The 27,194-nt window shown below is 47.3% G+C and overlaps 1 protein-coding gene across 1 annotated transcript; it reads right to left on the bottom strand.

Annotated features, from left to right (window-relative positions):
• Window positions 1–373: 373 nt before the first annotated feature.
• YWHAG (tyrosine 3-monooxygenase/tryptophan 5-monooxygenase activation protein gamma) lies at window positions 374–26,991 on the bottom strand. Its single transcript, XM_075564889.1, has 2 exons — window positions 26,745–26,991; window positions 374–4,015 (listed from the first exon to the last, which is right to left on the bottom strand). The coding sequence occupies exons 1-2, from the start codon at window positions 26,829–26,831 to the stop codon at window positions 3,359–3,361; spliced, it is 744 nt and encodes a 247-aa protein (XP_075421004.1). The 5' UTR covers window positions 26,832–26,991; the 3' UTR covers window positions 374–3,358.
• Window positions 26,992–27,194: the final 203 nt, after the last annotated feature.

Genomic DNA, 27,194 nt, shown 5'->3' on the forward strand with positions numbered 1-27,194 from the left:
TCACGGATTCCAGGGCACTTAACTAGCGGACAGACAACCCACTTCACCATTAACTCCAAAGCTCAGCAGCTTAATAATTTGCCCCCCAGGTCTGCGCTTCTCAGAAAAGCTCTAAGAGCTAGTGGGATATGCTCCGAGGGCAGGCTCAAAAGGCGCCCTTCCTTCTCTGTGAGAGCGCCCATCTGACGCCCATACAGGTGGCTTTTCGACAGATACCACCTTGCTCACCTCCAACCCTCAGTTCAGCCTTATTCCTTGGTGTGTGTGTGTGTGGGGGGGGGGGGAATAGGGGGATTGCAGGACAGGAGGCCAGAGTCTTGTCGACAGACAGGAGGCCCACAAAGTAACCCCCTTGAAGAAAGCGAGGCAGCACTGACATCCGATCTGTAAGTTTATTTGCTCAATGTATGACAGCTACATGATGACTCACACCCATGATATTCCATCACTGAGGAAAACGGCTAAGAATGGTCCGTGTGTGAAATAATCCCTCAGCGCAACAGGGAGTTGGGAAAATGATCACTGATTAGACCTTAAAAATAGTTCACTGCATAACATGACATAAAGCACAGAGGCTCATTCAGAGAACACAGCTTTTGTTCTCCTACACTGTAATAGTTATAATTTCACCATGACAAACACCAGACATTAAGATTAAGCTAACACTGGTGTTTCTTTGGCTCCCCCCACCCCCTTTGTAAAAAACAAAATAGAGAACTGCATGTCACTATAGCAACATCCCAAACAGATCAATTGGTTACAATCACTATTTGGTAGAGCAAACTTTACCCCCGAAAGGAAAAAATAAAAATAAAATTAAAAAACAAACAAAAGAACTTCAAAAACTTTTTTTGAAGACTTCATTTTTTTTTCTTTTTTTGTCATAGGAATACATAACACCTACGGTATAAGTTAATAAATGCCGAGCTACGGTAGAGAAATACAACACCAGCATGCACAATATTGTAGAAGAGTGATGGAGGAGCAGTCATTTCACGGGAGACAGGCTCGGAGGCAAGTGCGTTTCTTTAAGAACAAAGAAAAGAAAAGAGACCAATCGAGCTGCTGACACTGCACGGCCCTCTGCTGGCTTAGCCCTCAGGGCTGGTTTGGATCTTGCATAAAGTCTACAAAGCAGCCAGAGCCAAAGCTGAAATTCAAGGGGAAAACACAATTTTTTTGTCATCGTTGTCTTCAGAAATAGGTTTTGTCATTCCAGTAAATCATTTCCAAATGCTACAAGGAAGGACACACCACCACTCACACTGGACATGGAGACAGATTTGAGGACCCCCCTCCCCCCAAGCCGGCCGGCGTGTCCCTCTGGTTTCTGTCATGGCACAGAAGCGGCAGAGCCTTCTCCTCCGGGATTCTTCTGGGAGGACCAAATTCCCTGGGACTTCCTCTTGGGTACATGTGGAGGGGCCTGCGAGGGACAGTCCTGCAGCTGGTCAACAATGCCAGGAGACAGAGTCCGTTCAGTCCACGGCCATCGGGCACCATCATTCTACCTTGGCTGCCACCCGGGATCCAGGACGCCTCCTTGCTCCGCTGGACAAGCGCAAGTCTGGGCGCCGGGGCACTCTTGCCTCAATTAGCATCAGACCACTCTTGGCCTAGATAAGCAAGCGGACAAATTGAGTTTGCTGTCCTTACCCGTCTGGGAGAACTCACGTGGTTACTTGTTTTATTTAAAAACAAACAAAAAAACCCAACAAACAAAAACACAAAACGAACACCAAGCTTGGAACACACACGCTGCAGGTCACTTTTCCACGGAGAGAGAACCAATCTATCCCAGAGGAGAGACAGGGCCTCCACCCAGCTAAGTGAGAATGTGTGTGGACGCTGATGTACTGTATCTACTCGTGTATACGCTGAGTTTCTCAGCACATTTTAATGCGTTTTTTTGTGGTAAAATTAGGTGCCTTGGCTGATATTCAGGTCAGCTTATACTAGAGTATACACGGTGGCTTCCTTCAACCCAAGCACACACACACGTCGAGGACCCAGAAGTAGACTATCCAGACTTTGAGGCTTTCTTTAAAAGAACAAAAGAAGAAAAATCACACACACACACACACGAGCGTTTGGTCAAATAGGAGGGCATACTCATTACCTGGGAACGATTTTAATTGATCTTCCTATAATAATTAGTTAAGGAAAGTGTTTTCAAGAGAGGATAAACTGACCACACTGCCAAGGGCCCTAAGTCTGACAGGACAGCTATGAGCCTAGCTTTCCGTTCTGGATTTTTCTACCAGTACACTTCTGGCACCTAGACCTTCACACACCACAGACCTTCTCGGATAGACCGCCCAGCTTCCACAACCAAAGAGCTGCAACACCAACTGTGGAAGGTGGGGACAGGCTCAGAGGAAACAGAACCCAGTGAGAGGGAGATGGCAGTGCCATCCCTGAAGAAGCAGCTGGATGGCATCGGAGGAAACCAGAATATTCTTTACAAATGCCAACCCAAGGAATGGTCCACAGACCTGAACTGCCACTGTTCTGTGGCGCCGTTTCTATTAAAGGGAACCAGTGAGTAAAGGGCAAAACCCAAACCAAGCACCTGTTAGCCAAAACCTCAGGGGGCTTTGCTTCCCTCAGGCAAGCCGTGTGGCCCTGCAAACTGAAAAACCCACCTGGCTACGGCCACAGCGCAAAGCACAGCCAAACTGACTCGTGAAGAAAGAGACACCTTATTCACGGCTTCCTGTCACACAGATGGCTGTAATGTAGAAACACTGTAAACTGCGATTGAGTGTTAACACTGTCGGCTAATCCAAACAGCCAAAAAAAGAGCCGGCAAGGCCTGAACCACAAGGATGAGTACACCTTACATTCTGAGTCTGTCAATTTGGGATTTAAATTCTTCCTTGTTTGGTAGCGTACACCCTGCAGGGATGGGAGACAAAAGTCACAACTGAAACAGAAGAGACAGAAAGTACCCAAAACATAAGAGCGTATGTACATGAAATCCTTCCTGGAACCACAAAACTTATTGATCGAGGGCCGCTCCACGTACACTTCCTTCTTGTCGGCAAACCCTAGCTAGCATCTAGCAATAAGTTAAAGTAAAGACGGGACAGCTCCACCTGCATTCCTCTACAGAACAGTCCAGACGCCGGGGCCAGGGCAAGGCTGCCGTGCCCATGCCAGCACAGCGAGCCTGACTTCCCACTAGTGGTGTTTTGGCAAAAATGTCAAAGAGGCGATCAAAGACAGGACGTGTCGTGTGGGCTTCCTCCCTAGGAAGGGCACCCCTCCTTCCCCCTCCCCTCCCCGACCCCCAACTCATGGGAAAAAATAAAGACTGCAGTAGTAGCATCAGCGTGCGCTGCCAGTCCGCCGGGGCCTAGTTGTTCCCCTCGCCGCCGTCGTCGTCCTGCTGGTCGCTTGTCCAGAGCGTTAGGTTGTCGCGGAGGAGCTGCATGATGAGAGTGGAGTCCTTGTAGGAGTCCTCGTTGAGGGTGTCGAGCTCGGCGATGGCGTCATCAAAGGCGGTCTTGGCCAAGTGGCAGGCTTGCTCGGGCGCGTTCTGGATCTCATAGTAGAAAACGGAGTAGTTGAGCGCCAGGCCGAGCCGGATGGGGTGGGTCGGCTGCATGTGCTCCTTGCTGATCTCGTGGGCTTCGCTATAGGCCTTCTCAGATGACTCCACGACAGTTGCCCGCTTCTCTCCGGTGGCGACTTCGGCCAGGTAGCGGTAGTAGTCCCCCTTCATCTTCAGGTAAAACACCTTGCTCTCGTACTGGGTCTCGCTGCAGTTCTTGATCAGGTAGTTATCCAGCAGGCTCAGCACATCCTGGCACACTGCCTCCAACTCCTTCTCGATCTTCTCACGGTACGCACGGACCATCTCGATCTTCTTCTCGTTGCCGTCTGCAGAGGTCTTCTGCTCGATGCTGCTGATGACCCTCCAGGAAGAGCGGCGTGCTCCCACGACATTCTTGTATGCCACCGAGAGGAGGTTTCTTTCTTCGTTGGACAGCGGCTCATTCAACTCGGTCACCTGATAAGAGGAGAGGAGAGAGAGCAGGCGGTTATGGTACCGATGATGTCAATTGAGCCAAGAATCTTTTTCATGCTAATAAAACCCAAAGAGCTGTTATCAGTCCATGATTAACAGCAAAGCGAGGCTGTGCGGTGGATGGGGCGGGGGCAAACTCAGAAGGAGTAAGACCACTGCTGGGGGCTGCTTCCCTAGCAAAGGGCACAGGTTTGTCATGTACCCAGTTCTTGGAGCAAACACACAGGCTACCAGTTAAAAGACAAATCAAACTTGAATCTGCTTTGTCAAATGCCAGCTGTTTTTCAGGTAGCACCATATACCATCCCAATTCCCGGGACTTATGTACCTCAGCAACAGTGCAGACAGACTCGCCTCTGTCCTAGTCTCGCTCTGTCCGTTTCAGTCCCATCCCTGAGGGCTGGGGGCGTGGCCTTCGAGGTGGCCTTCGAGGTGGCCTTCGAGGTGGAGAAATCCCTTTATCCTATAGTCCCCTTTCCCCACAATCTTTTCTGGAGCACCGTCTCACACCGATTAATCTCCAAGTGGACTTCTGAGAAACAAGGTTGTTTTTCTGCTTCTGCGTTAAAACCGCACAAATTACAAGCCTCGGGGAGGAAGTGAAGCAGAGGGAACCAGTCAGAGTCTCACCACGGAGACATTTGGAAACTTGATGAGATCTAAGTTGGCCTGGTGGTGCTGCTGGGTAAGTGTTGGACTACCAACTGGAAGACGAATGGTTCAAACCTATGAGCCGAGTCCAGAGGGGAAGAAAATGAGGCTGTCCAACTCCATAAAGATCGATACAGCCTTGAACACCCTTATCGAGGGTCACTGGAATGGACTCAATGGAAGAGGGAGTCGATCTCTGTCGCAGGGTCCGAGTGAGCATAATTAGCAAGGTCAACTAATGGAGAGAGAAAGTGAAGCAAGCAGTCAGGGCTGAAGTGGCCAGCAGGAATCAGTGCTTGGCCATGCCCCCACCAAAGCTCCTGCCTTCATTATCCCAAGGACAAATTACTCTGGATGAAATGAAAAATCCCCATGTTCATATTTGTAGGGCAATCAAACTGCCTATGATGAAAGAACTAAATCAAGTCACCAACACTTTTATGTAAATTAGGCTAAACTCCCTAATGTCAAGTATCTGACTACCCTAAGAGAGAGTGTTTTCCATGAAGGGTAGGGCTTTAACCGTATATACTCATGTATAAGCCGAGTTTTCCTGCACATTTTTAATGCAGTTTTTTTGTGGTAAAATTAGGTGCCTCAGCTGATATTCAGATCAGCTTATACTCGAGTATATACGTTACTATTTTGTTCCTAACAAGGTCATCCAGAGTCACCCACATTCACCCTTCTCTAACACAAATCATATCCAGAAGTTTGTATCCTTTCTTCAGGATCACAAGCACAATACTCGCCTGCTTGCCCTTCAAAGCAGAGCAAACTGTCAAATTGGCATGTTACTTCTATAAAGCAAAGTCTGGTCCATTTGTCTGGTTAACTGAAGCTGTACTATCTGCCCCAATGGTTCCTTAACTCACAACCCTGAGAATCCCAGAACAGTCTCTTGCTTTATGCCTCACAGAAGACTGGCTATATCCTCAGTTTCGTCCTTTGGCTTCAAGTTAACGTCACAAACTCTAACCGATTTCATACTAAGTTGTAGGTTCCCAGACTTTTATTGGCCTGCTCCTTCCTCAGAAAGCACACTTAAAAAAAAAAAAAAAATCATCCACCCTCCCAGTCCATACCCCCGGCAATTAAAACAACTTTACCACAGTTCATAATCCAGGATACAGTGTAGACATCTGCTTTTAAACCCCTCCCCCCAATCGCTCTACTGTCCCCCCAGGGTGTTCTCACCCAGTGAGTGGGCAGTAACTGATGCCAGGGACATTTCCTGGTGGGTACTCTGTGAGCCACCGTCTCTTCCGTGCTTTCCTTCAACTCCCAGTGTCAATGGCTGCTTCCGTCTCAGAGCCCACCCAAGTCCCGGACCACCAGCACCATCTGCATGGTTTTCCATTTAAATGTGGAGCTTAGGGGATACCTATGAGAAAGTTAGTGGTCCTTTTTTTTGGGGGTGGGGGGGTGGACTGGACTGCATTCTACATCTGAATCATTTGCTTTCCCTTTGTACATAGGGCACAGAGTAGGCTTCCTGCACAGTGCTTATGGTGATTCATTTCAATATTCCAACTCAGATACAAGGCTCGGTCCACCGGACACCACATGTTTCTCAAAAGACATAAAATCAGCACCTTTCCTTACTATTTGTCAGACTATCCTGATAAGGACATAAACTTAAATATTTCACTAGCTGATTAGAACTTAAAAATAAAACCCCTCTCAAATGTTACAAAGGGGCTTCAAAAAGCTCACGGGAAAATTCTGTCATCTTTCAATTTCATTTCTTCCATGAACTTTTTGAAGCCCCGCGTGTACATCATGACTCTGTTTTGAGAAAGGGGCATTGGTAACTTTGAGATTCGGAGCGGGGAAACCCAGAGGGCTCTGCTTCACAGCCCCTCTTTCCACCCCTCAACATCCCCCCACCCCCATGTGAACCTCTGCTTCAGAATAAGAAGGCTAAACTTGGTCACCTCCTGTGCCTTTTTACCTTCTACACCCAGTCAGGGGTTCTCAACCTGTGGGGCGAGACCAATTTATAACAGTAGCAAAATGACAGTTATGAAGTAGCAACGAAAATAATTTTATGGTTGGGGGGTCACCACAACACGAGGAACTGTATGAAAGGATAGCGGCATCAGGAAGGTTGAGACCCACTGCTCTGGGCTGAAGCTGGACTAGTTACCCCTCAGACTAGATAAGTTAAGTGCTCAAGTCACAGAGCCCACCTGGGTCACAATGTCCCAGGTCCACCCTGAACAAGCTCCCTTCACTCCTGTGAACGTCTTCTCGGTCTGTAGAACGGAAACGTCTGTCTCCTTTACAAGACGATTATCAAGGGGCCTCAGACGCGCTCAAGGCAGTGCCGTGCTGCAATAAAGTGAGCCTTGTTTTCCGGGAGAATTTGAGGGTCTTACGTTTAATTCTCAGCCGCACTGCAGGACAAGACCCTAGTTCCTCTATCGGGCATGTCCTCTCCGTGCCATGTTGCTTCCTCATCCTGCTCTCTCACGGTCACTGCCTTTCCACACGGGAAGTTACCAACAGCAGCCTGCCTAGCCAGCCATACTCTAGGACCGTAATCTATCTCCCGGAAGTTACCATACAGCGCCGGCAGTCCTTAGAGCAGAGGTTCTCAACCTTCCTCATGCCGCCACCCTTTCATACAGTTCCCTCTTGTCATGGTGACCCCCAAACATAACATTATTTTCATTGCTACTTCATAATTATAATTTTGTTATTGTTATGAATCATAATGTAAGTATCTGATAGGCAAGATGTATGTTCATTGTTACAAATTGAACATAATTCAAGCAGTGATGAATCACAAAAACAAGATTTGAAGCAGGGTGCAGCATAGGGAACAGTCTTCACGCCAAGGACTCCTAGGTGGGTGTATCTGCACGTGAGCGGACCCGCCTGGAGGCGGATAGAGGAGTCTTGGTTCCCAAGACCATCCGAAATCTGTGTTTTCCGATGGTCTTAGGAGACCCACAGGTTGAGAACCGCTGTGTCTGGGACCTTAACCTATCTCACAGAAGTTACCACAGAGAGCTGGCAGGCTTCGAGCAACCTGAGAAGCCAGAGCGCCTCAGGAAACTGAGATCAAGCTTTGGCCTTTCCCCTAAATCATGCTGTTCTTGCTTCAGGAGCCAGAAACTATTTAAAGCTCAAATCATCTCCCCAGTAAGTCCTCTGGTTTTCAAACACAAATTCAAGACCCACTTAGACTTAGCCTCTGTAATGTTATGTAAATTTACCCTCACTTTCCAAACCAGCCCCTTCTCCCAGCAAATTCATCACAGTCACCTTCCCTTAGCAACTAGCCTGCCTTCTCTTGCACTAAAACAGGGCTAACAGGAACTGTGTGCATCTGTCCTGGTGGTGCTGTTGAGTAAGCACTGAACCGCTATGCTTTAACCAGGCTCCTCAAATTATGGCCTGCGGGCCACATGCAGCCCACCGAGGACATCTATCCGGCCCGCCGGGTGTTTTTGCCCCATTTGTTTTTCACTTCAAAATAAGATATGTGCACTGTGCATAGGAATTTGTTCATAGTTTGTTTTTTTAAAAAACTATAGTCCGGCCCTCCAACGGGTCCAAGGGACAGTGAATTGGCCCACTGTTTAAGTTTAAGGACCCCTGACTTTAACAGTAAGGTCAGTGGTTCAAACCCACTAGCCACTTGGCAGCAGAACAGTGAGGCTGTGGATCCTGTAAAGATTTAGTCTCAGGACAGCTTACTGGGTGGGGGGAGACGATGTCACTAGCATCAGAATCAACTTGGTGGCAGCGGTTGGGTTTGGCACATGTTCTGATTTACCTACAAACCTGGTTTAAAAGACCCACTAGGAGGATCTGTGGGTGCGGGGCCGGGGGGGGGGGGGGGGGGACAGCTGTACTGCTACATCTCCACCTGCTGCAAATCAAGTCCGACTGGCCAATCCAAGGGAGCAATGTGTGCTGATGCCTGTCTAACTAACTAGAGCTCGGGGTTACGAAATGCTAGTGCTGCCTTTAGAAAACAAATCAACCATCAACTTCTGCATCAAGAACCTTCCTTAGAATGACTGCAACCTAAAATGGTTAATCTTAAATGAAACTGGAATTAATCTGGAATTTTAAACATACTTCTACCTTGCAGAATATGACACAAAGATGACAACTTATAGTTATGGTGAGGGGCCTTCATTAAAAACACAACGACTCCACTCGGATTTAATAAATACGCAGAAAATCTTCACAAAGAAGCATAATTCACATCCAAAAGCTAGTAAATGGTAGGTGTAGCATTTGACCCCAATAGGCATTTTTGTTTGGTATGCCTACAATTTGAGAATTTTTATCATGGCAAAAAGCCAAAACAAAAACTAATAGCCACTGCGTCAAGTGTGACTCATAGTGACTCTGTAACCCCTTATGGGAGTAGAGTTGGCTGTTGGTTTCAAACTGCTAACCTTGCAATTAATAGCCCAATGAGTATCCACTATGCCACCAGGTCTCCTCTTCTCGGGCCAAGAGGTTATTAAAAAAAAGGTGCAGATCCATACCTCGTGGGCTTTCCTGTGCTCGAGGTAAACAGAAGGCTGAATGAATAACTCCAAGGGTCCCACCTGCCTGGCCTTCGAACCCTCTGTGGTTTTGGTTACATGGCACCTGGGTCTGCCCCTTAGCGGTGCTGGACCCCCTAGCCCTGCTGGCTGACAGGCCATTGGGCAGCTGGTTAGAGGAAGGGAGCTGTCACGCCCCTTTTCTGCTGGCCTAGCCAAGTCCCCTCTCGGCTCTTGGTAAGCCTCAGCACCAACAGAAAATCTCACATCTCACCCTGTCCCATGCCCTGGAGGAGTCCCGCTCCGACAATGGCTCTGTGTCCAACACCATCTGTATCACTGCCCCCAGATGCTCAGGGTCTCTGCACTGTGCAGCACACATCTTCAGGTTCTTCCCCTGAAACCCCTCCCCACCTTGTATAACCCCATTTTTATATTCAATTCTTATTTTACAATAAAACGTTGCTGTCAACAAAACAAAAAGTGCATGTAACAATGGCTCCATGTGAACACCTCTGGAAGACAGAAGATGACAAGGCAGTGTCCGCATAATGTCCCCACTCTCTAGACACCATGCAGGGCATGGAATTCACCAATGCAAATGAACATGGCTTGGTTCTGCCTGATACAAGTAATCACTAAGACAGTCCTACCTACTCTCAAGGAAGAAGACATGTGAAAATCAGCTGGAATGGTGTCTTGCCTATCTGAGTAAAATGCCCTAAACTCTTAAAAATTAATAATGCCTTAATTATGCTCTGCAAAGGACAGGCACCCAAACCTGAGGATGCCATACTGAAAAAGGACTGCTTGCCAGGGTGGCTACCCTGTGCAATGTGGTCTATGTGAAGCAACTCTTTCCTCTGGGCACCTGAAATGTCGGTGCACACAAGGTTGTGAGTGCAAGGGTGACCAGGCCTCAAAGGACTTTCCTGGTGGATGAAACTTCACACATGGAATGTAACAATATTGTCTCATGTCACTACTGGAAAGATACGCACATCCTGTGCCAGTCCCCTGGAGGAGGACTCTCAGAAGCTTCACCTGGCTTCCTCCCATGGACCTTTCCCCTTTGTGGAGTTTGCCACTTTGTGTGTTTTTCCTGTAAGAAATCACATCCATGCCAAGTCCTGAGAGTACTCCTGGTCAACCATCAAACCAATCTTTGGGACCCCTGACATAGCCACCGGAGCATCTTGACCTAGTGTGTCGGGTGACACAGAAGAGTATCTTTAAAGGCCATAAATGACTCAAACCAGCACTCACTGAATTCTAGACTATCTGCCACATTGCGCAGAAGACACAAATATTAGCAGCTCTCCACCACAGTGCTCAATCTTATGGGTGGGCACACAGACATATCTGCACTAGAGGACCCCCCCAACAGAGCCCTTAGGGCAGCCACCAAACTAGGAAACTTTGAGGGGATTTTAATTAGGAGGTAACAAACTTAGCTACTGCTGAAAACCCAGCACTTAATGAAGTATATGCCACTGCATGGATTAACACCCAAAACATTATACTAATGTGAAAGAAACAGGACAGTGTCAGGTACAATTCATATCTCATTCAAGAAATGAGGGAGGGGAGGGGAGAAGGGAAGGAAGGATACCCAATTTTGCCTGATAACCATGCTAACAAGTCTTTTGGTCTTTTTAGAGCTGCCTTTCAAGGAAGTTATGAAACTTACTCTACAGTCATAACTTAGATCACTAAGATGACTCTTCCCAAACAAAGCCAGACCATTAGCACAGCAGCACCCTCTGATTTCAAAGCCTCTTCTCTTTGCCGGCTAGGAGCCTGGCATCACAGTGGGTTAAAACACGGAACCTACTGTGTACGATACCAGAGCACCTAGCCCGGGACAAAGTTAGCATGGGCTACTACTAACTGCAAACAGCTTGAAATCACCAGCCCCTCCTTGGAAGAAAGATGAGGCTTTCTACTTCAATAAAGATTATATGGTAAGGCAAAATTTAGAAAGCTCTATTTTGGCTTTAGAGTACCTTACCAAAACCCACTGCCATCAAATCAACTCCGACTCAGAGGGGCTCTCCTCCAGAGGGTTTCCAGGACTGTAAATCTCTCTGCGCTTTCTCACTTACATTGAGTGGAACCTTAAGGTTAGGCATGGTACTGTACTTGAAGAGGGGGCCTGAGAGCATTCAGCCAACTAACTAAAGGTTTGGAACCGCCAGTCAGTCTCCCTGCATACACGACAGCCTTGGAAACTGTCCAGTATTCCTAGTGCTCCTGGTGGGTCACCAAGTCACAATCCACTGCACAATAGTCCCCCAGCAACTGTCCTTCAATTGGGGCTCAGACTCCCACTGTGACAGTCAATAGGGAGCTGGAGGGCTTACATGAACTTTACCCAAACAATATAGGCTTTGGTCCTTTATCTTAAGGATGAAACCTCAAAAAATAAAACACCCCCCCCCACAAAAACAAACCTATAAAAACCCACTTCCATTGTTCATTCTGACTCACAGTGACCCTAGTGGATAATCTCTAAAAACCTTGAAAGTTAAGCGTAGATAAGGCCTTCAGACCCCATCTGGGTTACAACTTAGGCCGACGAGGCAATGAGGTGACTGAGGGAGCAGGGCTGGCCAGACCAGAAAGACCCACTCCACGTTCCCCTCATGACCACTACAGGATGAGGGGTTGGTACCTGCAGGCCGCAGGAGAGCCCCAGGTAAGAGCTCTGGACATTGAGGGGAGGTCACCCTCTTTAAGGCAGGGAGCCCTGTGTTGGGAACTCCCCCAGGTCTCGCTCTACCCCTACATCTTCTCTACGCTGCTCCTGCTTTGTATCCCATACAGTAAAATTGTATTAGGGCTCTGGTGGTGTAGCAGGGTTAAACGTTGTACCGCTGACCACAAGGTTGGCAGTTCAAGTCCACCAGCCATTGTGCTGGGAAAGAGGAGGCTGTCTGTTCTCATGAAGACTTAAAGGAAGACTTACAGTTTCAATAAACCCGGCATCCTACAAACCACTATGAGTCAGAAGCGACTTAGCGGCAGTGGGTTTGGCTTTTTCATACAAGTTGTTCTGGTGACTTATTAAACCTGAGTGATTGAGAAAAGTCAACAGGTTGTGAGTTAAGGGAGCATTGGGAGCCCAAGCAACAGTGGGGACTCTTGAATGGTGGAGGGAGGCCTGGTCACACAATGGTATCATGCACGACTGCTAACAGGACAGCAGGGGATTCGAACCCACCCATTGGCTCTACAATCGTCTCCAGTCAAGATCACAGCCTAGAAAACTCCATGGGGTCACTAGGAGTTCAAACAGCACTGGTATAATCACAGTTATTTCTAGATAGATCGGAGAAGAGTGACAAGGAGGCAGTCAAGGCTGAGCAAAGCTGAATTTGTACCCGTACCAAATACCACCTATTCCAGGAAAACAAAGCTTCCCTTTAATTTACCATTAATTAAACCTACAATTACAGTTCAAAACCCACTCTGAAAACCAAACTTGTTCTGATTGGCCTGGAGCCAGCAGCTTCAGATCAACCAGTGTGCCCTGGTCTCCAAAACCAGCTCCCACACACTCGTGCTGGCCATGCCACCACCTCACCTCTGTGGCCTGGATTTCAGTGGTATGAAAACTTCACATCTCAGAGTTTCGGAATGATAAGCACACTATGAAAGCTATAGATTTCACCCTTGTCCCATTGAATTAATCATTGCTCTTACCACATCGCCAGTTTCTTCTCTGTGTATAGTTCATTTTTCCCAAAGACCACTTGTCCCTCTTAGTAGTTAAACCTTTTCCATTTGTATCCCATCTCCTCACGTGGACCAGGGCAGCTTTGTCTTGGATTTAACGGGCATGTTCACAGTATGTAATCCTGAAAACAGTAACTCTGGGTTTGAGATCAATTTTTATCATGTAGGGAAAAAAAGGGGGGGGGGAGGCAAAGCCAAGAATTCTATAAGATAACTTGGCAATACCAGGAATGGGTGGGTGGCTCTTCCAAAAATCGCCATTCCTCTTTTTTTTGCGCCCCCCCTCCCCCACCCAAGAGAACTCTTCAGGGTTAGGTTTTGCTCTTCCTGGTTCAAAGGGCTCTGAGCCCAAGAACAGAAGCCAGACCCCTTGGCTGCACATCTCCTAGGCTTCCCATTTGATTTCTAGTTCTTAACCAAGCCAAGGGAAGTCCTTTTATAATGCTCTCCGGAGAAGCCCCACCCATCAAGACTCCATGGCAGACACAGGCACTGAGCCTGTAGGGTTCCGACTGAGCCCCAGGGACCAGGCTAGTGGGGAAAGGTTTCTTTTGAGGGTGCCGAGAAAGCTCTGGGATTCCTCATGGAGACGACAGGTATGTTACTCTGAACATCATACACATCACAGAGGGACAGTGAGTGGGAGAGTTTTATGGCATGTGGGCACTATCTCAATGAATGGGCTTCCCCCAAAAGCTTCCCCCCAGTTGGTGCAGCACGTCCACACACCGCACACTGTTTACTTTTCTGCCAGCCAAAGGTTTCTCCACCCTAAAAGCTAGGCTTCAAATACTGGCTCATTTTGTTCCAAGAGTGCTGAGGGCCAAACACCTCAGGTTCCATCCAAACCCTGGGTCTTACACAGAGATCTCACACAGGAGCCCTTTGATCTTCTCTTAGGGACTTCAAATAAGCACCACCACTGCCTGGGAACAAACAGCCTGAAGCAAGTTAAAGGCCTCTCAACAGCCTCTCCAAAAAGGGTAACAAGCGGGACTGTTTGCTCACTGCATGGGTGTGGCGAAGATTAAAGAAAAAAAAAACAAATATTTAGGAAAGTTACATTCCCCACGAATACATTTTTCATTATTCTTTCAATCTCACCAGTTTGGTGAGAAACGTCAAGAAAAAAAATGTACCGTATATACTTGAGTATAAGTCAACCTGAGTATCAACCGAGGCACCTAATTTTACCGCAAAAACTGCATTAAAAATGTGCTGAAGAAACCCAGTTTATACACGAGTATATCCGGTATGAACATAATTTACTTTCCCTGAGTCAGCAAACAATCTGCACCTTCCTTCCAAACTAAGGGGTCCTTTCCCTTCACAAGGAGCCTTGGTGGCGTATTGTGTTCTGACTTGGGTTGTTGTAGGACCCACCAGGCACTCCAAGAGGGAACGATGAGGTTTTCTGCTTCCCTAAGAGGGTGGCCTTGAGTCAGAATCAACTCAGGGGCAGTTGAATTGGTTGTTCCTTCTCCAAACCCTGCGAATTGAACTATTATCTTTTGTCTTCCTCTCTCTACTTGCACACCTGTTGTGAGAAGGCTGTTTAATTCTTCCTTTAGGGATTATTAGGCATCATTTTATTTTAGGGTGTCTTTTTAAGGCAAAGTTAAATCTTCAACAGGTAAAGCCATCCTCACATCCCTAGGCTGTCTGGATTTCTCCTCAGTGTTTCTATGACCTTCACTCATGCACCCTCCTGGCGATTTTAAACCTCCCAATGTATTACCCAGTATAAAACATCATTTGATTGTAAAATGAAATCTTGACGTCTTCAATCATTTCTCATCTATCATGATGTTGTCTATTGGTCTGGTCTGAGAATTTTTCTTTACAGTGATTTGCTACCCATACTGAAGGCTGGTCTTTGATCTTCAGTAAGTGCTTCTTGGCTTTCAGTAAGCAAAGATTATTTCACCTACATATTGCAGGCTGTACATAAATGAGCTTTCCTCCAATCCTGATGGGAGTCTGACAGGACAGTCCAGCTTCTTGGATTATTTGCCCAGCATGCCAATAAATACGGTGACTGGAATACAACCCTTGTACCTGCCTTTCCTGATTTCAAGTCACATCCACTTCTTCGGTTTGGACAATCAACTCTTGGTCTGTGTGCAGGTTTCACATGAGCACAATTAGGTATTCTGGAATTCCCATTCTTCTTCATGTTATCCATAGTTCACAATGATCCACTCAGTCCATAAAACACAAGTGAGCAGCTTTCTGATATTCTCTGCTTTCAGCCAAGATCCACCTGACAGCAGCAATGATAATCCCTTCGTACACATCCTTTTCTGAATTAGAATTTCTGAGTTTCTTGTCAGTTGTTGCTGCCACCATTAAAAAAAATATCTTCCACAAAATTTTCCTGTTGTGATATTAAGACTTTTGTTTGATAATTTCTGCATTCTCTTGGGTCACCTTTGGAATGGGCACAAATAGGAATCTCTCCCAATTGGTTAGCAGGTCTTCAATGTCTTGACTGAGATCAGTGTTTCCAGCACTGTTTCAGTTCACTGAAGCATACCCACTGGTATTCCCGGAGCCTTACTTTTTGCTAATGCCTTCAATGGCATTGGTTCTGGATCATAAGCTACCTCTTAAGATGACTTATGGTGACCTTTCTTTTTGGTCCTGTGACTGTGTATTCTGCCCGTCTTCTCTTGATGCTTCCTCTATCTTGCAGTATTTTCCCCAAAGCATCCTTCAATATTGAAACGTGACGTTAGACACCCCCCCCCCCCCGCCTTTGGGTGGAGGCGGGGGAGGTCCTTCAGTTGTAATCGTTTGAGATATGCCAAGTGTGTCCTTCCCTCTTGGTTTTCAAGCTCCAGGTCTTTGCATAGTTCACTGTTTTATACTCCTATTCTTCCTTACATCATTATATTTCTGCTTCCAACCATGCTAGTCTTGATATCCAAAAAAGCAACTTCAGGACCCATGAAGAAAAGGTGATATATCTTTCAAGATCCAATTCAATTATTACACTTGTTTCCTGAAGTCTTCTGAGGGTTAGAAAACCTCAGGCAGGATGAATGAAAAAGCCGGGTGGAGGAAGCTGAGGTTATCTGTTCCCATAGACAGTTTCTGCCTTGGAAACCCTGCAGAGGAATGGCCTGGGTGGCACTGGGCGTGGTGGTGCTGTAGGCTAGACCTGGGCCCGGAGAGGCTGGTGGGTTCAAGTCTACCAAGTGCTTCTCAGGAGACACACAGGACTGTTTGCCCCATCAAGATTTACAATCTTGGAAACCCTACACAGCAGCAGTTCTCAACCTGTGGGTCACAACCCCTTTCACAGGGGTTGCCCAATTCATAAGAGTGGCAAATTTAGGTATGAAGTAGCAATGAAAATAATTGTATGGAAAAAAATAATTGTATGGTTGGGGTCGTCACCACGTGAGAATGTATGCAAGGGTCGCGGCGTGAGGAAGGTGGGGAACCACTGCTATACAGGCTCACGAAGAGTTGTAATCTACTAGATGGCAGTAGGTTTGATTTCAGGGATGAAAAGACCTTAAGGGCAGGTACCATTTGCTCACCAGTCAATCACCATGGTACCCTAGCAGTCACCTCTGTTTGTTGAGGAGCATGAATTTATACAGGATGGATCAAGCCCAGGTAATTTACAGAAGTGGCCCTAGTAATCCCTCCCAACTCTGTATACATACCCTCCCACTCCCTCTTCTTCAGTAAGACCTGGCTGCTTTTCCCATGAAATGTATTTTTCAACCCTACTAGCTGAAGCTCGGCTGTGTGATGTGCTTTTAGCTGATCAAGTATTAGCAAGTATGAAACCAGCATAGGTTTGAAAGCGCTTTTGTGTGTGTGTGTGGGGGGGGGTGGTGATGCCTCCTCCTGTTCCTGAGAACAGTCCCTGGTCACGTGAAACCCGGTAAACCTCAAGGGAAAGGCCATGTAGAGGCTTCAGTCCAACTTGAGGGAGGCCAATACCTGGACTCACACAGTTGTGAACAGTAGTAAACATCTCTTTTGGTTGACTGATATCAGCAAGGGCCAACTTTGACATTATTAACTTATTTCTACACTGGATTTTCAAGTCTTGAAACTAAACTTCTGAAAATCACATCACACTCATTCCCATTGAAATCTGTTAAAACCTTATGCATTTTTTTCTCCACAAGAACTATAAGCTCCTGCTATTCCAAATGTGTTCTTGAAAATTCATTACAAGCAGCTGAGTGATCTCATCCCAACTTTTCCTTGCCCCCACACCATACCTTTGACCTTAACTAGAACCAATCTCTCTAAACCCCAGCTGTTATAAATGGCAGTCACTCCAGTGCCCTCCCTACCCTACTAAATTCGCTGGAGGGCTGGTCTTTCTCCTCTCGTTTTTTCCCTTCAGTTCTATCCATTCAATTATTTGACACTGAAGTCAAGTTTCTGGTGCCCTGGCTTTCGGCTCAAACAGTCCTAACAGAGTCAGATGGAGATAAACCAACCAAAAACCTGTTTAAGATGCCATCACTACAGATTAAGATTAGACGAACTTCAGGTGGGTCTTTACATGCACATACACTGTCTAGAAATCCTTGTACAAATTCAGCGCACCCTATACACCTTGTCCATGCCCAGTATCACCTCCACCAATCTGCCCCCCTCCCTCCCCACACTCACCACTACCTCAACAGAAAAAAGCTAAGTCAATTTCAAGGCTGTCACTTAAACATCTAGACCAGTGTTTCCCAAAGTGTGTATAACTGCCCTGGGCGTGGCTTGGATAATTCCAGGGCACTGAGGGGGAAGAAGGGGTTGTAAAAGCAAATCTATGCTTTATATCCTGGATTATGGGCTACAGTGTATGAGTTTTTAATTGCCTGAGTATGCAGAATGACACTTCTCCCCCCTCCCCCCTAAAAAAGTTCAGGTTAAAATAAAACTCCAGGTTTCACCTTCTGGCTGTCAATGCATGGCTGCAACTATTAAGACTCTACCCCTAAGGTCAGTGCAAACTCAACGCAGCCACAACGGAATCCATCTTTTCTTTTCTTTGCCATTATTTTTTTAATTAAATACTTTTATTGGGGGCTCTTACATCTCTTATTACAATCCATACATTCACCTAATGTGTCAAGTACATTTGCACATATGCTTCCACCATTTCAAAACATTCTCTTCCCACTTGAATCCCTGATACATTTCATCCCCCTCCCTGCCCGGCCCGCCCTCTCTCACAAACCATTGATAAATTATAGATTATTATTTTCAGATACTGAATCCATCTTTTCCATCCTCAGACTTTATCCCCAGTCACCAAATTCTCTCTCAAAAAGCTACCCACCCCCTTCCACGAGAAACACCAATCAGCAGAACTGAAGCGAACACGAGAAGGATGTCAAGCTGCCCAATGTTCTGTTACAGACCTATTTGCCACAATATACAAGCCCACCTTTTCCTCCTGTGCCCCGCTGTCTTGTCCAGGCCCTCATAACTCTAAAAGGGACCCTCATGGTCCTCTACGGATGGATGGGTCTCTCCCTGTCACTGGCCTCGGAGGCCATCTCCACCCACACTGTGCTCTCTCCAGATCACAAACTGGATCATGACCCTCTTGTGCCTAAAACCATGCAATGACTCGCCACAGTTTAAGGGCAAGGCCAACCAATCCTTTGTGACTTGATAAACGAAATCATGTAACAGATTGTTCTCTCTACATCCTGCAATGAAACATGCAACTCCCTCGGCCTCAATAGCCCCCTTTCCAACCTTTCTCCCCTCCCCTCAAAGGGCTCAGAGCTTATTTCCTTTAGGAATTCTCCCCTTATACCCCCTGTGAGGAGCACACATCACCCTGTGGATATCACCAGACTGTCATCGGATAAATGACAGTCTTTGTCATTTATCACCACATTCTCCCCGGTGGTTTGTGTCCCTGCAGCCCCACCCACCCCTCAAAACTTTGTATTCTTTAATTCCACTTGAATTTTGTTACGGCCAGGCATACGAGATGTCCAATTTGGGGGTGGGGCGGGGGGTGGAATCAATAACAAACAGCTCACCCCTGCTCCAGCTTCCCTATGTAATTTCTGGATCAGAATCAAGAACCCCTTACACATTTCTCCACCTGCCGAGACGGTCAAGGAATGGTCAGATTAGCATCTCTCTCTTTCTTTTTTGATGTTTACTCAAGTGTTCCCCATCACATGCCTGCAAATGGTACACAAGATTAGGCATGTGTCCCTTCCAGTGAGTTCTACTCCTCCAATCCCCCTCTTAGCAGCACCCATGAGACACCAGCACAGCATGGCCACAGGACTTACCTTCTCCTATGAACAATCTCATGTTCTCCTTTGTTGAAGGATGTTATCACACACTGCAATAAATGTGAAATCAAACCATGATGGCGGACAGGAACAAATTACACACATATGGTGTGATGTGTTTTAGGACTATCCTAAGAGAAACGTGTTCTGTATTTCAACACACTGCTCTTCCAATGGGAGGAAGCAAGGTCACATACTGGGTTGCGCACTGGGCTGCTAGTCATAAAGGTCAGCAGTCCCAAATCACCAGCCCCTCCTTGGAGAAAGATGAAGCTTTCAACTCCCATCAAGAGTGACACTCTCAGAAACCACAGGGAGCAGTTCTACTCTGCCCTTTGGGATGCTATGAGTCGGAAATTGACTCAATGGCAATGAATTTTGCTTGGGGAGTAATAGAAATGCAAGTTAAAATCCTTTTCCCCTCCCCAATAAATGGTCCTGGTTCCAACATCTGAAGTCTTTTTCTGAAGGCCCTTCCAATGGAGAGGAAGAACTGCAATGGCAGAACACCTAGATTACCGACTACATCACCCTTCTGAAGGTAAAACCTCTACCCTCTGCTACAAACCAGCAGCAGTACTCGATGTAAGGCAGCAAACGTGACCATCTAGAAGCCGTCCAGTAGGCCTGGCAGCAGTGGCTGAGCTCTCAGCTGCTAACTGAACAGGCATGGTTCAAACCCTCCAGCTGCTCTGCAGGAGGAAAAGCTGGAGGCTGCTTCCAAGCACCGATTCAAACCTCACTGCCATCTAGTTGACTCTGATGGCACGGACCAAGCTACAGGCCCCTGCTGGGGTGGTGGTTAGGCACTGGGCTACTAACTGCAAGGGCAGCAGTTCACCGCCAACAACCAACTGCTCCTGGGAAGATGAGACTTTCTATTCCTATAAAGAGCTACCGCGTCAGAAACCTGCGAGAACAGCTCTACTCTGTCACTAGGAGTCGGAGCCGACTCTACAGCAGTGAATTTGGTCTTTTTTCTTTTTTTGGTGAGGCGGTGGAGTGGGCTACCACTATACCTCATAGGCTTTTACCCTTCCCCAATTCTTTTCAGTATCAATTGTCAATTTGATGAACTTCCAAACCTGGTTTTATGAGAATGGTAATTTTGATTTTTTTTTTTTAAATCAAACCCACTTACAAGGCTTGAGCGGTAGAAAGCTTGTTGAAGGAAAAACCATCAACACAAATCCCTCCCCCCCCCCAAAAAAAAAATTCAATTTGAGATCAATGGTTGAATTTTCGGTTTGGACCCTAGCTTTGGTAGAAAAAATAAAAACTGGAATTGTCACAAAAAAGCTATTTGCTGTAAGGCAGTTAGTTTTACTCTACCCTGTCCAGACCTATGAGTCAGAGCTGACTCGACAGGTAACAGGTTTGTGGAGCACTCAGCCTTGAAAGACAGAAACCGGCTCCCGGCAGAGGAACTTACTAGCTGGCAGTAGGATCGGATCCCCTCTCTTTCGTGGGACAAAACTATGTGCTATAAAAGACTGGGCTCCCCTCCCCACCACAGGTTCTCCAACTATGGAAATTGGTGTTGGCGGGCTGGTGAGAATGCTGACACCTTAGCTACTGCTGTTGGGAGTAATAAAATTATCTGCACATAAAAATAAAAAAAAATAAAAAGTCTTGAGTATCTTTTTCCTGTCCTTCCAAACCAGCAGGGTCTCATTCCTTAACAGCGAATCCCACAAGAAAAAAAGTGAGTCCTGAAGAGATTTAACTAGAGCCGAATGTCCGTAACAGCATTCCTTTAAGAGCCCTGATGACATAGGTTGGGTTACATGATGAGCTGTTAAGATTACCAGTTCAAAACCACCAGCCACTCTGCAGGAGGAGGACGAGGCTGTCTAATCCAGTAACGATCTAGTCTTGGAAGCCCATCGGGGCAGTTCTACTCTGTCCTACAGGGTCACTGAGTTGGAATCAGCTTGATGGCAGTGATTTTGGTGGGGCTTTTTTTGGGAGAGGCATTACTTTCGGCTGTGACTAGGTAAACAGAAACGGGAAAGCTCTGGCACACAGATTTTTAATGACATTAAGTTTCCATATGAAACACCTTGGTCTTGGCTCCTAGAGACCTAGATCCTGACTTGGTGAACAGGCCCCAGGGGTAGTGCCAGCCTTTTCCCTGTCACCAGAAGTGAGGTGTCAGAGCTGGCATTCTGACACTGACGACACTGGGCAGCTGGCCATGCAGTGCCCGAGGCTCAGGAGGAATGCCTCCCCCATTGGCTGGGCAGTAAGCACAGCTGCCATGCGTGGTGGTACGGAGGAGTGAGTGAGTGCGTGCTAAGAGGGAAGAGCAAGAGGCAGGCTTTAAACACTCGGGGCCTATGGCATTTCTTCAGCTGAGGAAAAATGAATCCAACACTGAAGTTGTTCACTGTGTCACTTTCAAGCTTAGCAACTGACTCCTCCAATTAACCCCTGGGTCTAAACAGTGTAGCACTGGTACCATAAACCACTTTGTTTCCACTGTGGAAAAGAAACTTTGCACCTAGTTTCTTTTAGATCTAGGAAATACAGTTGCTTATGGTAGCCGGTACTCTACTCTCCAGTAGACACTGCACTACCAGTTCTTGGTTGGTTAAAAAGGACCCTCCCTGCCAGGAAGAACACAGGGGATCTGAGGCAAGATAGAGGCTGTGGATGAGAACATGATAGGGAGAATAAGCTAGGACATATCTCAATTTGGGCGATGCTGTGCTTTTCTATAGGCCCCCAAACTTTGGGAACACTGTCATCAGTGAGATTAACTCCTGACGACAGGAAGGACCAGCATGTTTCTCCCCCATCCCAGGATCTTGCATCCGGCTTTTCCTCTAGTTTTTAAGGCGATTTTTGTTCCTTGTCTTTTTCACTCGAGTGATTCCCAGAATAGTTTCTTACGCTGCTAGTGCTTCCAGCGACTCAGTCATGACTCTGAGTGCATCCTTGTTCTAGCAATTTTCCTCTTAAGTATTTAAGTGGGTCCAAAGTTTTTATTTATAAATAATTCTGCTGCCAACATCTATGTGACTAAAACCTCCAGCTGGTTATACCGTATTGACATCTCCGGACACAGAATCAAAGCTGCATTGATGGCAAAATAGGCCAGTGCATCTTTAAGGTCTGCGGAGTATATTGTCTTGGGATTTTTAAAACTCCGTTTGTTTTGAGTGGTGAATGCACATGCTCAGATCCAGCCACATGGATTCAGACTGATGGCAGCAACTCCAAGGTCAGACTGGGGAGGAACAACTCAGAAAAGGAGGATGGATAAATTCCACTATCTTTTCATTCTGATTTATTTTTTCCATGACCTTTTTGGAGCTCACCACCACACACACAAAAACCATCCCGGGTTCTTGCTTCTTTCCTTCCTCATCCATGGAATTCTCAGGATACAGGATAATCAGATGTTCTGCCAGATCACGAGTTAAAGTGTGATGATCCTGGAGGTGAGGAGGTAACTCAGGACACACGCCTATGACTACCAGTTGGTTCCTGTGGGGCTGCCACCACCCAGTAGGGAGGTCATTCATAGCCAAGTCAGCCTTGGTGTTGGAAATGAGTTGTAGTGAGAACACCAGCACCTTTCCAGAACCTCTGGGTAGCTGATGGTTTGCTCACACTCCAAGTACACTATTCTTATTTGGACTAGCACCTTATGGTTTAGAAGGCCATAATTAAAAAATTAAAAGCACAATGCAAACTGAAGCGAGCACTGCCGCCTTCCTTTCCTCCGCCAATTTTCACTAGAAAGGTCCCGACGTGAAAATATACACAGCCAGCCGTACCAGACACTTCATTATTGGCACATCCCCTCAGCCGTGACCAGCTACCTTCTGGCCCATCATCACTTGGAAGAGATCATTCTCTCAGGTTCTAGAACTAGACTGAGCCCACGAGCCGGATGCTCCTGAACTGCGCACTTCAACATTTCTTGATGGGAACTATTTACCTCAACATCAAACTGTCTTTTCTCTACTTTCTGATGCTTTAGTTGAAGAATGGTTTGGTTTAGTAAAGAGATGAGATCCTATCCAGGGTCTGGAGCTGTGCCTTCCACAGCATCTCTCTACCTACAAACACACAAAATCCAAGACTACCTAGGTGGCACAGTGCACTGGGGCCTGCATCTCCATGGTTCTGGTGTTGGGGAATCTGCCAACCCTCCATGCTTCTAGCCCCAGGGCAAGAACAAAGCAACCCGCCAGACTTGGAACAATGGTTGGCAGGGGGCCACCTAGGAGGAGCCCCCAGAGGTGTTATTGCCCCATTAGTGATACTGGCTATTGATCCAGCCCTCCTGGAAGAGCAAGAAGAGAAAAAAAGGAAAAAATAGAATGCTTGAGAGACAGTAAGAACCTTGACCACCCCAGACTGCCCCACCTAGCTACACCAGCTAAACAGAAATCAAATGTACCTCTCTTTCCTGAGATGAGCCCAGCAGCTTGGTTCACATAGGAACTTCTCAAGAGGCTTTGAAGGGTCAAAGCACTGGGCAATAGTGTCTAGTACAGCGGTTTTCAACCTGTGGGTTACGACCCCTTTGGGGGTTGAACGACCCTTTCACTGGGATCACCCGATTCATCACAGTAGCAAAGTAACAGTTATGAAGTAGCAACAAAAATAATTTTATGGTTGGGGGTCACCACATGAGAAACTATAGTAAAGGGTCATGGCATTAGGAAGGGGGAGAACCACTGGTTTAACATTATCTTGATGGTCCTGCTGTCCTTACCTTAAGACCACACAATCATCTTAAAAGTCCACTTCTCTTCACCCCCCCCCTTCCAAATACTGCCAATTAGATCTACTCTGGTCACCCACAGACAACCACCACTCTGCACAAATGCCAGAAAAATGTTATTCTATGTAAGGATCATTTCCTAAGCGCCAATAAATGTAATTCCCTCGCTTACCAGGAAAGTTGAACAGCACAGGCGTAGCATTTTCTTTGGACTTACCTTAACTGGATGAGCCAAATTCTCTATAATGAAAATCACTTTCACAAAAATGGAAGGGGCCAGAAGTGAGCACCTGCCCTTTCTTATTTAACCCTCACTGACTCGTTTTCAAGTAGGCACTGCCCCATTTTACAGATGAGGCAAACGAGGGCCAGAGGGAAGAAGCCTATTGCCTCACAGGCAAGACCAGTAGGACTGAAAACAGGTCGGCTTCCTTTGATAAATGGCCTGTCCTCCATTCTGGCCAAGTAGAAGGAGCGGAAATATTGCAAGAAAACTTCACCAAAGCCCAGCCTAAAGGGAATTTCATAATTAGCTGGTAGCAGGTTTTTCTTCTTTTTAACGATTATTAAAAATGGGCCAGTAGGAAGTCACATTCAACCATCCCCGATTTTTAAAGCACAACCTGGCATCTTGATTATTTGCAACACCCCCACCACACACACACACACGATGATCATATAGTCCGCCATCGCCCATGTTTTCAATGAAGTGGAGTGGATTTTAAAAATGTCTGATGGGTTCTCAGAAACTTCCCTAAAGAAAATGAGAAATAGTGTGAGCAAGGCCTATCTCAGGGTCATGGATTTGCATTCCCAAGAGCACCTGAAATACGGATTATTTTCCTGCACCTACAGTTTCAGTCTATGGAAAAGGTCTCTTTTTATCAGGGGGAAATGATGTCTTCATTTCTGCATTCCCTTGGACCAGTGCCATCTGCAGACTCCCCACCAGCCCTAGCCCTGAGGTGCATTGCAGCCTCTGTGTCATTGTGTGTGACATCACTGGGTTGCTATGGATATAGGTGCGAGGTCACTCACTTGCCTGTGAAAACTAGAAATATGGAGGGGAAAGAATTAAAACAAATCGAAGTAGCTCGAACTGAAAAGATGTTCAATTTCAACATTGACAGCTGTTATAAATGCAACTGTTCTCAGCGGAGTTTAAACCATAAACCAGTAACCATGGTAATATACTAAGGAATGGAGCACTCCCATATTCCCAGAATCGACTCCCTTCCTTTATGAGGGAAAAAAACACGTTTTTTTTTTTACTTTTTGTTGTTAATGTAACTGGTTTCAATCTAACAGTCATTTTTTCATGCAATCCGCACAGCTACTCAAGAATTCATCTCTAATACCGATTGCATTCTCATTAATGTGTCTGCCCCTCCAGTCACTTCTAAGTGGAGATGCAGTTCAAAGACCTCAGTTACATAAGGGAAGGAAGCTAAACATGAAGGTGGTGGTGTTAAGACTTATATCCTTAAAATGAGCTCATCACACACACACCCTGACCATTTCATCATGTTCAATGGTTTCCCCCCGGCCTCTAATCTCAAGCTGGTTGGCAGCCCATTCAATAAATGTGGTGACAAAATGGTGCAGTACAGACAGGAAGCTGCATTCCAGACAAAATGCGACAACTGGTGATCAGTATTCTCTTTTCATTGGCATAAGAGCACGCTTGCTTAAAAAAATTAATATATAAAAGCCTCAGATGTAGCTAACAAATAATAAAAAAAAAGACTTTTCCCCATTTTAAACAACTCCTCCCAGCCTCCACCCAGTCTAGGCTCTCTGCAATATGACAAATGCAGAATCTTCTGGAATGACTTGATACTGCCTCCCACCACCGCTTTGTTTGCAGTACCAGAGAGGGGAGAAAAAAAGAATAAGGAAAAAAAAATCCCAAATGACAGAAAATTTCAGTAACTGGGTGTATTAAAAAAAAGAGAGAGATCAAAAATGAACCAATCGGCTATCTTTCACCTTTAAAAAAAAAAAAGAAAAGATTAAGACCTGTCCTTTTCATGACAAAACATGGTAGGGGTGAGGGATGGAGAGAATATTGAGGAGAACAATTAACGAAATGGTCAGGGAGACAAAAAAACCCCCACCCCCTCTTCCTAATAGCTGAAGGCCTTGGCTTTGGGGGATGGCGACAGGAGGAGCCTTTTGTTAAGGGTGAGGGGGTAATAAAAAAGGTGAACTAGTTTCGATTTTGCCCCGTGGACCCCCTATTTTCGCGACAGCCTCGATTTCTCCTGGGGAGGTCCCAAAGGACCTGTCACAAGGGAAGGAGCCGGGCGGGGGGGCGGGGAGGGGGACGCAGAAAAGGAGCCGGGCAGCTGAGTGAATGGGGAAGGCGCCGCCCAGACACCAGGGACAGGGGAAGAGGAACCGCATCCATGCGGTCCCCCGCCCCCACGCCCGAGGCCAGGAGGAGGGGACGTGGGGCACAAAGGATGCGCTCGGCCCGCTCAGGTTCCCAGCAGACCCTGAGCGCGCGACGACCCACGACCCCGCAGCCAGGCTCAGTCCGGGGCGACCGCGCCCCGCTCGGCGGCCCCGGGAGGCAAAGGCGGCAGCGCCGCCGGGCCTAGGGGACTGACAGGCCGGGCCGGGCGGCGTCACAGCCCGGGTCCTCTTCGCCATCAGGACGGCCCGCAACCCCACCCGGATGGAGGACGGGGGAGAGGGACAAGGAGGGGCGGCTGGGCCCGGAGCTCGCGGGGCCGGGCGTGGCGGGGGGAGGGGAGGGGAAGGCGACTCACGTTCTTCATGGCCGCGGCCATGTCGTCGTAGCGCTCCGCCTGCTCGGCCAGCCGGGCTTTCTGCACCAGTTGCTCGCGGTCCACCATCTTCGCGGGCTGCGTCTGGCCGGACGGGGAGAGCGGGCGGCGAAGGCGGCGGCGCGCGGGAGCCCTGGTGCCCGAGGGACCGAGCCACGGAAAGAGCAGCTGAGGCGGAGGATGCGACTGGAGCTGCGACCGCGGGACCAGCGCTGGGCGGCTGCGGCGACTGTGCGTGCCGCGGGCGGACAACCCCCAGCGGCCCCGCCCACGCCGCGTGACGCACGCGGCCCGCCCCCTGGAGGCCCCGCCCACCGCGAGCCGGACCCGCCCCGGGCCCTTCCGCGTCGCGGCTTTCCAGCCCCAAGTCCCGTAGCTGCAGCCTCTGGAACGGCCCAATGTCCGGCTGCACCAATAACACCCCCATTTTTT

The sequence above is a fragment of the Tenrec ecaudatus genome, chromosome 12 (assembly GCF_050624435.1).
Source record: "Tenrec ecaudatus isolate mTenEca1 chromosome 12, mTenEca1.hap1, whole genome shotgun sequence".
Classification (NCBI taxonomy): domain Eukaryota; kingdom Metazoa; phylum Chordata; class Mammalia; order Afrosoricida; family Tenrecidae; genus Tenrec; species Tenrec ecaudatus.

Bases quoted from the DNA above. Each gene is read 5' to 3' on its own strand.
- YWHAG (XM_075564889.1), bottom strand. From the start codon at position 26,831: ATGGTGGACCGCGAGCAACTGGTGCAGAAAGCCCGGCTGGCCGAGCAG. The intron at 4,016-26,744 runs GTGAGTCGCCTT...TCCTCTTATCAG, and splicing joins TGGCCGCGGCCATGAAGAAC to GTGACCGAGTTGAATGAGCC.